The 16,986-nt window shown below is 41.5% G+C and overlaps 1 protein-coding gene across 1 annotated transcript; it reads left to right on the forward strand.

Annotated features, from left to right (window-relative positions):
* Positions 1-1,472: 1,472 nt before the first annotated feature.
* On the forward strand, positions 1,473-16,986 carry LOC111594161 (protein gooseberry-neuro). The gene is made up of 5 exons (XM_023307348.2): positions 1,473-1,859; positions 2,299-2,612; positions 7,093-7,204; positions 14,698-15,300; positions 16,469-16,986. The coding sequence occupies exons 1-5, from the start codon at positions 1,802-1,804 to the stop codon at positions 16,774-16,776; spliced, it is 1,395 nt and encodes a 464-aa protein (XP_023163116.1). The 5' UTR covers positions 1,473-1,801; the 3' UTR covers positions 16,777-16,986.

The following is a 16,986-nucleotide window of genomic DNA, read 5'->3' on the forward strand; positions in this document are numbered from 1 at the left end:
TAAATTGTTCAACACTCATAATTCATATGGCAAGTTAACATGCTAACGAAACAACAAACAGAAAACTATCTTGGCTTGTTAGATAAACAGCATCTCCACCGAATGATGTCTGTGCAAACACACACAGGAGGGTGGTCGTAAATAGGCATGAACGGCCATTGTGCAGCAGGATAAGTCAAGCCAAGCCCAAAGGAACCCCCATAAAACTTGACGATGACAAACAACAAAACGGGCTATGAGGCCTCGCGTCTATGATACTACTTGGACCTTGCCCAACTAACAGCCCAGAAAAATCGCAAATGAACAGCAACAGGAACTGCCAAGAAGAGTGAAGACTACATGACCAAGTCGAAAATTAAATACCCTAGCAATTATGATTTTTAATAATTTACACTAAATATCTGAGCATTTATATGATAAAAATATCTGAAGAGTAAAGCTGACTTAATTGCAAGTTTTCATAGCATAACTCAATGCTTGAATGTTAATTAGCATATTAATAATTATCAGATAATTCTCTGAAGCAACTTTAAGCATTAGACGGATCTAATATAATTATAGTTCAATAATTTATCAATTATTGATCTAGAATTGAAGATATCAAGAGCTCGAATTCTATTAAGCGTTACATACAGATTGACAAATTTATGTTACCTTTAGCAAGAGTATAAAAATGGCATAAATAAACACACATACACACATAGCCAGGACCGTGGGTGCTGAAATGCCAACCGGAACGATTGATAATATAATGCGCAAGAGGTAAAAACGGTGGCCATGAGTCCTGTCCCGTTCTGTTCTCTTCTGCTCTGTCCTGTGCCGTCGGCAGCCTTCACGCTTTAATTGGCTGCCGGCGACAAAAGTCATATATTGTGCACAAAAGTGTCACACACAAGGACAACAACAACAACAACACACACGTACACACGCACACACACTGCGAGCAGCAGCCATGACAGGACTAGTGACAGCTGCACAGATCGCTGATGATGTCGCCGCGTGGCAAAGACGGGCGGACGCGTCGGGGGGATGTTTCTTTGATTGTGCGATTGTTGTTGATATCAAAGCGCAGAGCGCGAACCGCCCCACAGCGAGTAGCCAATCAGCGTGCGCAGCCGGCTCGCAGGCCTACGCCCCTGCCTCGATTAAAGCGCAGAGCAAGCGAGAACGCGCACACGCGCGCTCTCTCTCATCGCGCTGTCTCGCTCACGTTGTGTGCTGAGACCGGGCAACCGTTTTTGATCGTTGCCATATTGTGGCGCCAGGCAACAAAAGGGCGGACGCGAAAGCTGCGCGCAGCTCTCTCTCACTCTCTCCCTCTCTGCGTATTTGTGTGTGAGTGTGTGATTCGTGTGCTTGTATTGCTATTGGGAAACCAGTTTATGGCCGCGATCTCATTGTCGGCCGCATTCGCCGCCCGGCGTCGCCTTCGTTAATTTATGCCTTTAGTTGCTTTGCAAGTCTCGTGCTGTTTGATCGTTCCAAGCGCGCGCAATTCCAAGAAACGTCACGAAGTTCGCTTTGCGAAAAACAAAAAAACAACTCGCGCTTCCTTCCGTCGGACATCGCGTGCGCGCAACTCTTATTTACTGTTATCAGCGGGCCAAGCTGCAGTGATTGGCTTTTCGACCAATAGAGTCATGTGAATTGTGCATTGTTCCTTGTGCTCCCACTTCTTCTTCTACTTATTCAACGTGTTGTGCGTGCAATTGCTTCTGCCCAGTTCCGCGCCTGGTCTGTGCGCCATCTGCCAAACGTAGTTCCTAAGTTAATTCATAAGTAAAACACAGTAAAAATCAAAATGGATATGTCCAGCGCCAACTCCTTGCGGCCGCTCTTTACTGGTTATCCTTTTCAGGGTAAGTCTGGGGCGCAAAGGTCATCAGTCGAAAGGATATAGCTCTTCAAATATTAAATTTCTATTCTAATTTTTTGAAGATGTTAATTTACATTTGATAGGATATTTCAAAGAAGTTGGATCTTAATATAGAATTTCCTAGTTTCAGAATGTATAAGAAATCCTTTATATATATATCCTCTATATATAATCGAATCTCTACTAAAAAATTGAGTAATAAAATCAAATATTGCAATATGCACATTATTATAATTAAAATATCTATATTTAATAAAATTTTACTCCTGGATTCTTGATTAAGATCCCTCATACTTTAGAATTAGAAATCAAAAACTCAATACTTCCTTAATAACATTGTAAAACGATATACATTTGATATTGACTTTGTAATATTTGATCGCTTGAGGTGTGCAAATGAACTATAAGACATCCCATTTCAGGCCAGGGACGCGTCAATCAGCTGGGCGGCGTCTTCATCAACGGTCGCCCACTGCCCAACCACATACGCCTGAAGATAGTTGAAATGGCGGCCAGCGGAGTAAGGCCCTGTGTGATATCGCGACAGCTACGAGTTTCGCATGGCTGTGTGTCCAAGATACTGAATCGCTACCAGGAGACGGGCTCTATTCGGCCGGGCGTGATTGGCGGCTCCAAGCCGAAGGTGACTTCGCCGGAGATCGAGGGACGAATCGATGAGCTGCGCAAGGAAAATCCCGGCATATTTAGCTGGGAGATACGCGAGAAACTGATGAAGGTGAGTGCGCAGTGGGTGCTCCTCGCTCGCTCTGTCTCTACGGCTTGCTGCACCTGCGCAGGAAGCAATAAAATGTGAGGACACAAATGGCATACGGATTTGCAGTAGCTCTCTAACCGCATAGCATTATGTCCATTCAGTTCGGCTAACACAAACGCGGCTTACTTCCGTTTTCCGAAAAGTCACGTGGCACACTCGGGTCGACGATCATAGAATCGGGTGCAGGTCCGGCCTACACGCCCGCCCGCTGGCTTTGTTTATGGCACGTTACCATCTCTTTCGGCCCTTTGCATATGCCCTGTCCTTCCGCCTTTCGGTCTATCTGTGTGCCATTTGGCCATTTGGCACAGTTGACACGATGGCCAGTTGACAAATTTGTTGTACAACGGCGACGACAAATTTTAGCAAGATGCCACCCAAAGCGTTAAGAAATCGATTAAAGCATAAAAGTCGGCAAAACGCCAACGGGCTTCATCTTGGCCGCCTTTTTGTTGTTGTGCGGCGACTGCGACTCTGTCTTATCCTTGAGGCCAGCAAGCTGCAACACAGCGCAATATGTTTATTTTTTTGTGTGTTTGTTTAGTTTTTTTCATTGTTTTTATGTTTTGTATGCAGCCCTGTGGCAAGCGCTTCTAACTTCCGGTTTGACAAGCATCTTAGCATGGGGCAAACGGCCAGGTTATAGCGTGGGCCAATGCAGCAGTTCGTGTTGCACCTAACGGCACAGGGAACACTGAGCGAAATAGAGATCACTTGAAAGTTAATATATTATGATCGAACTTGGAGCTGAAAGGATATGTGTAGGTGTATCGAGTTCAAATAGGAAGTACGATTGATAGCTATACAATTATTTAATATTATAATCTTCTCTCATATGTAAACATTAATAAGCTCAAATAAAATTAAATATACGTGGGTTATATAGATTATATAGCCAAAATCTTGGATATTCTACATAAAATATCTTCAAAAAGAGAGTTCAATCTGTATTAAAACTTTCAATGCCGAAGGATCTAGTTTACATTGAAAGGAGCAGGGGACCGTCATAGTACTCTTGGATTACGTACTGTATTCAACTCCGAGCTTATATACAAGGCGTACTGTCCTATTCAGCCTGTCTTTGTCTAAGTAAATTCTCTTCAATTTTAAGCACATTTGAAGTGAAGATTTCAATATCTTAAATTGAGCGTAAGTCAAAAATATCTAAAAGAGCAATAGGAATATATTCCTATTACCATATTCTACTCTTGATTTGAAATTTAGAATTTGATGTTTCTATGTGGTATTCAATTATTTACTTTATCCCAGCTGACATGGCAGATGAATTTCAATAATGAAAAAAATATTCAAAGGCCACCATAGTATGATATTTAGGCCCTCTGCCTAATGATTTAGTTAATTTACCACCTTGCCTTGTCACACTTAATTTTCTTTCAGTGTGTATTATCTTACTTTAATTCAAGTCATTTCAGTTGAAATTGCGACAAAAACAGACATTTTCCCATATGTCAGTTTACTCCCTCTCTCACAGACACACGTCCAATTCGAAGCAAAGAGACGTTGTCATTATTTTTAGCACAAATTAGCGTGAAAAATATAAATATAAATTTTGGCACATAAAAAAGTAAAAGAGAAACAGAATAAAAACAAAGCGTGGAAAAAGCCTTGAAGCGGGTTTTCGAAACAGATTTCTGAACCTACGCCAATGTTGTTTGCTCAGGGACTGGCAGACCGAGTGTCTCGTGCTGCCTACTGATCAGATGCGACTCCCTTGCGCTTGCCTCACTCTTCCATTGCCCCTCTTTGCTGCTCTTTGCTCTTTATTTGAAGCCGCAATTAGTTACAGTTTATGTGGGGATACCGATTCGAGCGGCCATCGATGCGATCGGTCGAAGATATTGCAAACCGCCAAACAGCAAAAGGCACACGATCAGTTGCATCATTCGTCGAATGTATCTGTTAGCTGTGCATCTGTATCTGTAGCTCTCACTCTCTCTCTCTCTCTCTCTATCGCTCTCTCCATCTATGGCTGGCAGTAGGCGTAAAAAGTGCCTCCAGGTGCGCTTCACGCTTAATTAGAATACGCCATCGGCATCTCATGCTGTCCCTCATGATCGTCGGTAAGATCGCAGCCTGATCTTAAGTCGCTTGCTTTGTGGTTAGAGGCAATTGTGGTTGCCGCCTGTTCGTGATTGATTCAGGTGGTATTTATTGCATAAATCAATTGATTAATCGCCAGTAACGAATGCCTGATCGCAAAGATCACTTGAGCAGTGCAATTAAGTTTTTTATGCTGCAAACTCAACTAACAGTGTTCCCACATGCATTCTAAGCAGATGCCAGATAGAAAGTATGCATAGAAATGAATATATACTAAGTTCTAAGTCTGAAAAACAAGCTATGCAAAATATTTAAGCCATGTTTATCAATATGCACCCAAGATTTCCGAGAAATTCAGCTATAAAGCCTCTTAACTCATACCCAATTGGAACTTTGGGCATCACACCTGTCACTCAAATAAAAGGAGAAGTTTCGAGGTAGAAAAATAACGCATATGTATATATATATATATATATATATATACATATCAATGTATATATATATTTAAAGCGCACTCAAGTGTCAATCCGACTGTCAACTAATTAATTAAATTTCAATTGAATTTGTGTAGCCAGAAATCAAAGAGGTAACAAAATAAAATATGAATATAAGAAGAGGAAAAAGGTGTCGCACAGTCGGGGGGCTGGAGTCTGGAGCTGGGGGCGCGGCAGCCAGTTGTCAGTTGCTACAAGATAAGCTGTCACACATTCCAGCTGGCAACTGGTAGAAGCTGTCGGGTAGACCGGAGCCAACCAAGTGCCTTGAGGCATAAAAAACGCAACAAAAGTCTAGTTGAAAATCAAAACATATTTCAATCGTTGTTGCTGTTGCTGTTGTTGCTGCAACAGTTGCTGCTGTTGCTGGTGTTGCTGCTGCTGTTGTTGTTGTCATATTCATGACACTTTCAATAGAAATAAGAGCCAGTAGCCAGAGCCAGTGGAGCAGCTAACCAGACAGCAGGCAGTGTGTAGCTCAGCTCTCCCCCTTCCTACAGCTGGACAAAATGTCAGTTTCCAACTTTGAGTTGGCTCTAAGCGGCGTCTGGGCCATGTCTATGAGGTGCCAGTTGTGGCACCTCAGCTATTACCTGCTCATAATTTTCATGTTACTGCTTATTATTAATCACAAGCAGAGAGTGAGAGAGACAGAGAGGGGGAGAAAAAAGTGTTTGCGGCACATGCCACTCCATTTGAGACGCTGACGCTGGGTCAGTTTTTTAAGCAGCTCCAACTCCAACTCCAACTACAACTACAACTGCAACTTCAACTCCAGCTGCAGCTCCAGAGATCAGACAGCGATTAGCTGGGAGCTGCACTCTCGACGTGTTGCTCTAATGAAAACTGACAGTTTTCGTTTTGCATTGCATGAGAAATTGGTTTGGATTTTATACGTTTTCTGTTATGATTTGATTTCGATTTCAAGTTTCGCGGGAATTACGTGAAAAAGTGTTGTCGTTGCCTAAGCGCCATTAGGTTTCAAATTCAAATCAATTTGAAAAAAGCTCTGAACATTAAGATATATGTAATTACGACAGTTTCTAGTTTTATGTTTTAAGCTACGAAGATTAGAGAGAGATATAGATACGCTGTGACTTTGCAGAATAATATAGTAAAGATAGTAATATAATATAGTCTAGTAATATAGTAAAGACGGTAAAGATATAGGACAACATATGTTCTATATTACTCTAACGTAAAGGAAATCAACTTTTAAATAAATAAATTTATTTAGCTAGAGTTTGTTTATATACAAAAAGTTTCTTTTGTTTAAATAAATCTTTTGTTAAAATAAATCTTTAAAATATCTATGCCTTATCAAGACAGTCTTAAATAAATAGGAATATTAAATAATATTTCTATATATTTTGTTGCATCAACTGCAAAGCTAAGTGCATTATGATTTACAGCTCAGAATTGTCAACAAAACACGTGACATTCGCAGACAAATTCTGAAGCCCTGCTCGGCTTGACATTTCTTCTAATTGGATTACAACACAGAGAGCTACCAAGAGAAAGAGATGGAGTGAAAGAGAGGGATAAAGAGAGAGAGTAGACTAGAGATAAAAAATGTGTCCAAACAGCAGCAAGTGGGCAGCTGCCCAGCAACTGGGGAATTAATGTCACTGCGCCAAGTGCATTCGTAAATCCTCGGCCCATTTCGACGAGCTGAGTGCCTAACGCTCGTATAATTAATGGGCCCCAACCGGTAGCCCACAAATATTTATGCGGCTTGGGCTTATCTTAATTGGATTTGTGTGCTTGATTTGCCACGATTTCGAGTGCTCATTTAGATACCAGATACCAGATATCAAATACAAATACATCAACGATCCATTTACACGATCTTTCACATTGATAAAGTCTGCTTTTCTCTATTTCAGGAAGGCTTTGCTGATGCGCCGTCGACTTCATCGATCAGTCGACTGCTGAGGGGCAACGATCGCAGCAGCGAAGATGGACGCAAGGACTATACGATCCATGGCATACTGGGCGGTAAGTGTTCAGCTATAATGGACACGAATAGCATATCCATTTCATATATATACATACTGTTGTATGCCACATTCCGTGCTACGAAAATTAGTGATCATTTATTTGATATGTTTGATGTAATTTCGTAAAATCATTCCCAAATCATTTGTTGCTCAAATCAACAAAGTTGATGTCGGCAATGGCTCTTTGATCGTCTTAGAACGAGCGACTTAAACTTAAATCAAAGCCGCTCAAAATATTACAATAGATCTCTGGCCTATACGATAACGATCGTTGGTTCGATCGCTTGTTCGGTCGGTTGTTCGTTTCGTTGTGTTGGCAATACAAACGGCCCAAAATAGGTGTAGATGATGACACCTGAGAATCAAAAGTACACGAGATTCCAGATTCCATCTCTCTACCTATTGCACAGCTAATAACCCGGTTTTCCAATTGCCTTGCGTGAGACCTCGACTCTGACTCCGACACCGACTTCGACTTCGACTTCGACTCTGACTCTGACTCTGACACTGACTCCTACTCCGCTCTCTGGACGGGGCCAATAATCATGCTAAATATGCAAAGTCATTCGATAAACGATCGGCGGGGGTCAAAGCGTTCCCCTTTCTAGGTTTACGACTTTCTGACTTCAAATTGACTAGAAAATTGTCTGTTTCGTCTGCCTGTATTGTTGCTGTTGCTATTACTGTTGCTGTTGCTGTTGCCGTTGCATCATTAGAGGCAGGTTTTCACTGTACTTTAGCCGACATTTGAATGTTTTCCCTCTTTGCCAATTGTCCAGTTTGCCGACGGCCTCTCTGATATTTGCCGAGCCATTTCTGTCACAACACAAACACCTCTTACAAAGGCTCAGTGGGTGACAGTAGAACACGTTGCCAGGGCTGTCACCTTGACTTTGGATGCCATTAGATGGCTTCAATGCTTGCGGCTTGCATTTGCTGAATGAATGTTTATGATCTTTTGGGAGTTTCCCAACCTTGAGCAAAAAGAAAGCAACTGTTTTTATTTTCCGCTCTGTCGACATTGAACAAATAGACATTTACTCTGCTTGTGCCTCTGGCATGCTGTGCGACAAGTCATGTATGAAATGTATGCATATAAAAAATGTCACTAAGATATATCAAGTTTTTTAAAATGTAAGTTAAAAATAATATCAAAATATTACAAATAGGATTTATCACGATATAAGCTTGAAACCTGGAGCAGTTTCTTAACTTTTGGCATCTCTATGCTCAATTATTTATCTCATTCCTACGACATTTTTATATGCAGAACAATCTCGCACTTTAATCGTTTATCCGTGCCCTCTCAGCACCTGTATGCCTAACCCATTTAGCCAGCCTCCAAATGGTGGCTCCAATCGTACAAATGCCAATTACTAAACATAATCTATATAAATTCAAGGCAAGAGCTATCATTATACTGTCGAAGCGTATAATAAGCACACGCCTTCCCATCATCATTGCCATTCCCGAACTCCAAGCGAACAGAGCTCAGGCTTCAAGTCCCATACCAATTCCCTTTAGTTCGTAATGATGCATCCGTCATTATGTTCACCTGGTCAGCTCGACCTCATCCTGGGACTCACAATCAGAATGCAATCGGAACAACATTCACAAAGACACATTCACCATTCACGGTGGTGAGCCTGTGGCCAAGCATCCGACCTGATCGGGAGTCCGAGTCGGTGCCTTTGCCTGTAATCAACGCCTTCTTTGGTACGGCTGCAGCAGGGGCTAAGCGGGGCTCTCAAACAAAAAATTATGCATTATTAAATATATATTTCTTCGTCTCGTATTTCACTTATAATTTCGTTTGATTTTGATTTTGTACAATTTATACAATGCGGGGTCCCAGAGCCCCAACCGTTGACCAGATGCTACATTGTCGCTGACTGTGTTTAGCGGCGGTTCGCTTTGATCTTTCGTACACACAGCCAAAGCGGCCAAAAGATGTGGAAAATCAAATAATAACTGAATAAAAACACTCACACACACATACACACAACATTTCAGAAGACATTTGTGTGGGGCCTGCAGCTGACCGCGGCGAAGGGCCAGCTACTGGAGCTCTTGGTGACAACAAAAATATATATAAAACTTGGGGCAGGGGGAAGTCCGTAAATGTATCAAAAGATATTATTGAGCAGTTTCCATTTGTATATGCCGACACGCATTGCAGCTGAAGATAACCAATTAAAATTGCATTAAACTAGACGCAATATTATTTAATAGTTTATAGAAGAAGTATTACGATATATGTAAGATGTTTCTTGGTATATATAATTGGAATCACGTCATTTGTAAGCCAATGAAACTGCGTACAAATGTAGATAATAATAAAGAAAACTGAACACATTGTCGCAGCTATAAGATATATATATTCTTGATCAGAATCCGTATTGCTCTGCGTAGAGTCTTACAATTCTTCATAGAATGCATTTATTTTCTTCGAGATCTTCCGTAATATTCGTGAGATCGATAAATATCGATTTTCAGACTTGGAGTTTTGAACTTGGCACGACAGCTAGGGAAATCAAATAGAATTAAATTTAATATATACTATTTGCAGGCATTCGTAGTAGCTGCCTTGATCAAAGGCATCTGTTCCACGAACTAAGCCGCTTGATAAATATCCAATTGCCACGCCCTCGTGTGGTAGTTGCAACAAAGTTGCCGCTAAATGTTGCAACGCCCACGCTAAACGCGGTCAACAATAGATCGGAGTCTAAACGATGCCGACCTTCTGTCTGAAAAATACGCGTGCGATTTGTATTATTTGGCGTGATAATGGACCAACCCATGTCAGATCAAGGCCCACTCAAAGGAAAGCAACACAAACACAAACAGAAACACAAAATCAAATGCCAAAACACCGACAAAATTCAAAAAGTCAAAAAAGAAAAAATAGAAAACAAGAAACGAACACAAAAAACACTTGTGGTAATTAGTGTTAAGGATAAAGGAGCATTGCCTAGAGCAAGGAGGCCGACAGGACCACGCGTGGGAATGGCCAAAGGCTATTTACCAAATATTTGAGACGGCCAGACAATGCGGCAACAATTGTGCCGCAGAGGCTCGGGCCGAGCTAGAACACCGAAACAAATACAAACAGGTTCAATTATTTGCAAAAAAATCAAAGAGAGAAAGGTAGATCGAAGATAAAAGCCAGACAAAGAGAGAGAGCTCAAACTGGCGATGGCCGCAGAAGACAAACGGTCGCCGATCGCAAAGACTCAAAGAGTAGTTCACACCTACTCTAATACTGACAAGAGAGAGAGAGGGAGAGAGAGTGCAGGGAGCTAAAGAGAGAGAGAGCGAGATTGCTGCATTCTTGCAGTGTCACATGACAAATGGGTGTAAGAGAGATGATTGCGCAAAAATATCCTGCTCCTTTTCCAGAGCGCATATGTGTGCGGTCCCTCAGAGAGCTGTGATCGTGCCCTCGATCATGCATATGGTCTGCGGCTCTTGTGGCTCATTTGTTCGAGCAGTTCGGGCACCCATTAAAATCGTTCATGCCCGAAAAAAGTGTCAACGTAACAAAAGCAGCGCCTCGACTTCAAATGCACCGATCTTCGTCGGCGTCTTTAATGCCCACCAGGGTGTCCTGGGTCGATCCGTTTGATCTCATTGTTGGGACGGTATTCTGTTTTCTTGCTCGATGCACCGCTGCGCGGCTCGTTCGTGTTGATGAGTTACAAAATATTTTATTAACGTATTATCACACTTTAGCCAAGCGAGCCCGAGTAGCTGTTCCTCTCTTTCTATAGCTATCTGTGTATCTTTCTCTGCATTTGTATCTGTATCTGTCGCTGTCTGTGTTGTCTGCTCATCTTTGGGGGATTTGTTTTGATCAAGTGCTTGTTCGCATTGTTATTTAAATTAGTTTCATTTCATTCTGAAAGATCAACTGCATCTGCATTTGGATCTGGATCTTCGGGGGGTGCTGGCTCCGCACAATCGGCTTGGCTCGGCTCGACTTGGCTCGGTGCGTCTCTTTTGCCGCCGGATTATGATTATAACTAATTTTTGGTCTCTGCTCCATCTTTTTGCCGCTGTCTGTTAACAATTTTGTAAATTAGTTTAAATGTGCATCCTCCCATTTGTATTTGATAAGCGGACTGAAGACTGCGAGGGCGTTGATAGAGCATAAATTTTGGTTACTTTATGCTTAATATATTCGGTAGAAGCATTTAAATAAATATTTGTTATATAATTATCCGCTGTCTGATTAGCTGGGCGGTCAGTTTTTAGAACTTGTAATTTAGCCTGAAGAATTAAAAAAAAATAGAATTTAACTGAGGCTTTGGTTAATGAAGTTTTGAGCTAAAGTTCTCAATTTTGTTCTTGAGCTGTGTAAATTATTGATTAAATACATTTGTCTGGCTCAATGTTAAAAATATTTTCTCGATCATTCACACGATTTTCAAGCTCCCTGCATAAAGTTACAATTAAAAGTTTCAACTAAATAAAATCATATATATATATATATATATATATATATATGTATTTATAAGGTTTATATATATACATTTTTAATGCTCCTGTAATCCTTTTGCTGACAAGAATCTTAAGCCTTAAAACATAACCGAAACAGCGCACGCCGACAGAAGACCCCGAAAGTGCCCAAATCCCAAATCTGGCTGCTGACAGAGCCCTCGCGTGTCGCCACAGTTCTCCTCGTCTCTTACGGCTGACAGCTGACAGTGGCCTTCAGCTCAGTGGTGTCCACTAATAAAAAGTGTCAAAGCCCAGGGCAATGAGTTGGATACAACAAATTTCATTTACTTAGGTTTACTCCTATATAAATATATATATATATATATATAAATATAGATACATATATATGTATATATATATATATATCTGTATACATATATTTATACAGATCTCTTGCTGGGGCATTTCAATTGCAGCCCAAAATTTGATATTAGATGCAGGCAATTTAAATCGTGTCAGATTCGTGTTGATTGATGACTATAGCATCTCGTCTATGGGGCTGGGCCTTGCTTGCGCTCGATCTTTTGACCCTTTGGACACAAAAGTGTGCCCTGTGACTGTCCATCAAGAGTGGCTGCCTTGGCCACACAGCAGCTGCCTCTGCCTCCTGCTCCATTGCTCCACCATTTACTACCTGCTGTTTATATTTTTGGAAAATGCAGTTCGAAACGTCGTTGAAAATGATCGATACCCCGCACGGATTACAAAACCACAGCGATTTATCATCGCAGGGCCAATCGAAAAGAAAGAAAGCCATAGCACCACAGCACCACCGGTAGCCACGGTGGTGCCAAATCTTTGATCTTTGTTTTTTTTTTCGTTTTGGGGATTGTTAAATTGTTAAATTGTTGAATTGTTGCATTGCTGGATTGTTTTAAGTTCGAGCTCTGACTCTGTTTCACTGGTAGTAGCAACAAATTAATAAATTGTTTAACATTTCAAAACTAATTGATTTTTCCCTAGCTCCCTCTCCTTCCCTCTGTCTCTGTCTCTCTCTTTCTGTCTTTTGCTTTTCTCACTCGGCTTTTATTGAACAGCTTCTGCAGTTTTTTTTAAGGGAACCCGTTTCTTATAATTAAGTTTTATTGTTGCGTGTGTTGAAAGATTAATAGTCGACTTCTGTTTTTATTATTTTTTGTTTCCACTTGCTTAATACGCATGTGAATTTTGGAAACCCGAACCACTAAACAGTGGGCGTTCCACACTTGAAGATTTCTTTGCTTTCGCAGGGTTTTGTTTTTCTTTCTTTTCTTCTTTTTCATTTATAATTATTTTTAGGTGTGTTTCTTATGAGCTTTGTGGCTTTTATAAGCGTGCTTGAAACTTTAAGCCTTTTTGGCAAATCCTATTTTAAAGATTTGCATTGATTAGTTGTACAGGTGCATGGGTGTGGCTTGAGCCATCTTATAATAGGTTTATGAAATTGTATGCAAATTGAAAAGTATATTTAATGGAAGTTGACATCATTTTAAAATAGTTTATAACAAAAGAAAAAGCAGTAAAATCAGGAATCTAATATTTTGGAACTTGACAAAGTATTTAATAATAATAAGAAAATGATGATGAATGATCAGTAAATATTTCTTTTTATTTTTTAACATTTAGTGTGAGATCTTATTAAATATAAAATATATATTGGGGGTGAACGAAAAATACTTCCTTTAGTATATTACGCATATTTATATTCATTTTTTAAAGCTTAATCTGATCAGAGACAGATACCATCTTACTTAGTAGAGCTCTTGCCAGTTCCTTGTTTCCCATGATATCCGAGCCAGAACTATCCTTGTTTCCACAGCTTTCTTTTGCTGTCCATAATCAGCTGTAGTCAATGAACAGCTCTACAAAGCACTCTCACTTCCTGTCTTAGATCCTTAGGCAATGGTCTCATTTATCAAGCAACTTATATCAAAGTGGCCTAATCCACTAAATCAATTAATAATTTCTCACTGAACAGACCGGAAAAGATTACAACGTTGACCGCAACCACAATATGCACCTCTATCTACGAGCTCTTCCTGTGCCACACACACACGCACACACATACATGAGATCGCTCGCGGTTGATCAAGGACGATCGATTTAATTGAAGGCGGTGCGGAAACCCGGCAAAGTATTTCCGCTGCCAGGACGAAGCCAGGCTCAAGCCAACAATTGATTGTATGTGTGTGCTTAAAAGAAACAGAGACTGCAGGCAACTCGTTATGAAAAATGATCTTGTGATCTTGTTGAATAATTCCGAAGTTCTTTGAAGTGAACCCTAGCCAAGCCTAATGTCAGTTTATTGTGTAATGAGCTCTCCAAATAATTTGGCATGCCCTCCAACTGTAACCGACTCCCAACCACCGAGCGCGGCGATCGCTGCCACACGCCGCGCTTCATGCCCGATTTGAGAGCAAGGCGGCATTTACTTTCGTAAACAGATGCCGAAGTTAATTGGCGCACTCCTCCATGGCGCGACATCGGCTCACCCTTGCTCGCTGACAACTTGCCGATCGTCATCTTCTTGTGTAATTTGATATATTGTGTCACTTGTCAACTGTGGTGACTTTTACGAGCTGCCTGCGGCAACGCCTTCTCCTCGCCAGCTTCAGCGAACGGCTTCGTCGATTCATCTGTGGTGCGATCGTCGGCGGCTGCTTTTGACAGATTTGTTGCGCTCCCTGACGTTTCAATTAATATGCAATGGCGCGCAGTGAACGTCGACACTCCCACTCCCATTCGAATTCCCATTCCCACTCCCGTTCCCCTTTCTCCTTTCCCATTACCATTTTCCATTCAAATTCCCATTCTCATGCGATCGGTAGCTGAGGGGATCTCACACAATTCTGCGATCCACCACCACGTCGGTGGCCCCATCGAATATGATTTAGTAACTTTTCTTCCAAATATCCCATTCAGCAGCGCTGAGCGTACAAAATTTTATGACTTCTTACAAGGCGTTTATAATTTTTGGTAGCCTTTTAATAAACTCTGTCTCTCTTTGCGCAGGCCGGGACTCGGACATCAGTGACACCGAATCGGAGCCGGGTATTCCTCTCAAACGCAAACAGCGACGCTCCCGCACCACATTCACCGCCGAGCAGCTGGAAGCTCTCGAGCGCGCCTTCTCACGCACCCAATACCCGGATGTGTACACCCGTGAGGAGCTCGCTCAGACCACCAGCTTGACGGAGGCGCGCATCCAGGTCTGGTTCTCCAATCGTCGTGCGCGTCTGCGCAAACATTCAGGCGGCTCGGGGTCTGGGCTGTCGCCCATGAATGGCAGCGGTGCAGGCGTTGGCGTGGGTGTCGCTCCCAGCGGTGCAGCTGCACCACTCGGCTTTGGTCCACTGGGCGTAGGCTCTATGGCTGGCTACAGTCCCGCCGCAGGCACCACGGCCAGCGGAGCACCGGGCATGACCGACAGCTCTCACCACCACCACAGCACCGCCCATGCTCCCAGCTCCCACAGCGCAGCAGCAGCTGCAGCGGCGGCTCATCATCACACACAAATGGGCGGATACGATCTGGTACAGAGCGCGGCGCAGCACGGCTTCCCGGGCAGCTTTGCACAGCACGGGCACTTCGGCGGGCAGAACTATTATCATCAAGGTGGGTACACGATAATTAAGAGGCAATCCTTATTCGAACTTCAAGAAACTACCTAATTCCCTTTATTTAGTAATCTCTTTAACAACTGATTTACAATATTTAATTCTCTTTTATTATTGTTTTTATTTAATGATTTCATTGGCTCAAATCATAGCTCTACTACCTCAAAGATCCGTCACTTTCTTTCCATGTTTTTACATCTGCTTCCCATCTCCACCTATTCAATTTCTCTCGAATTTCGTCGATCATCCTCCATTTTATTTCATCTGTCAATGTTAATTTGTTTGTTTCTTATACTCAAAAACTATATATCGACACCCACTTGGAGTATAGCAAATGGAAAAAACTACGCTCTACAGCTTGACATTTATTAATCTAACAAATATGAATGCCTCTTCGGGCATATTAAATCGAAAAAACTATATCTTCGACAGTTTTTTGGGTAGAGTTACATAGTTGACAGTTAAAATTTTAATAATATTATACAAGACAAATAGAAATAAACTATATATTCCAGCATTTTTAAGCCGAAATTACCTAAGTTTAAAGGTAAATCATCTTCTCTGCAGATAGACCTATAAACGACTTGGCAATTAAAAAATATATATATTTTTTTAATACATTTAATTTCCCTTGATTCCATTCCACCGTCTGTTTATCTGTTTTCTCTTAGCTCTTTATCCATTTGTCAGCATTTATACGTTTAAACGTAGATCTCTATAGATCCTTAACCTCAGTCAATTATTATTTGACTCTGTCCCTCTTTCTTTCTGATTCTTACTCTCTTCTATTTTGTCTGCCTATTTCGTGCTCAACATCTTGAGCATCCTTTTATTATTATAAAACTCAATACCTTGCATCATATCATATCTTGTTTTATTAGTTTCTGCCTTGTCCCTTATCATTCAACTCTTTCTTTTTTTATTTTTTTCCATATCCTATTTTATGTATATCTCATTCTTCATAACTATAACTAAAATCCTTCTACTTCTCCCAGCCAGATGTTCTTTTTCATTTTCATACAACTCCCTCATCTAGTCCTTCAATATTTCTATCACTCCGCTTTCTTTTAGCTCTATTTGATTTCTCACTTCCCCTCATCTCATCTCTCCCTTCCTCACATCTTGTTCTAATTCTCTAAACTTACGCCAATTCTCTTCAATTTTAGACTACTCCAAGCTGACCATTGACGACTTCTCGAAGCTAACCGCGGATAGTGTGTCAAAGATCTCGCCATCCTTGCATCTGAGCGATAATTATGCGAAGCTGGAGTCGCCCTCCAACTGGTCACAGGCTGCCTACCACCTCAACCAGTCGGCGGTGGCGGCGGCCAATTACAACGCGGCGGCTGCCCACCATGCGGTCGCCCAGCATCAGTTGACTGACTATGCGGCTGCAGCGGTTCACGGCAATGTGGCTGCCGCCTACAACCATCCACTGCCCGCCCAGGGCCAGACGGCCAAGTACTGGTCATGAATTAATAAACTAAGCGCCCCTCGCACACCTTAAACCGTTTGGAGCTTCAGTTAGTTGTAGAATATTAAAACTTGATTACAATTATCAGCAGAGGCACATGTAAATCTTAGACACTTACCTATTTATTCCAGCGATATGCAAATCAACATCTTAGCTATAGCATTAGAATTTAATAATATATTAAATTGCATATAAATTACACGGCTATTA

Source organism: Drosophila hydei, unplaced genomic scaffold, assembly GCF_003285905.1.
Source record: "Drosophila hydei strain 15085-1641.00,03,60 unplaced genomic scaffold, DhydRS2 tig00000060-arrow-pilon, whole genome shotgun sequence".
Lineage (NCBI taxonomy): Eukaryota > Metazoa > Arthropoda > Insecta > Diptera > Drosophilidae > Drosophila > Drosophila hydei.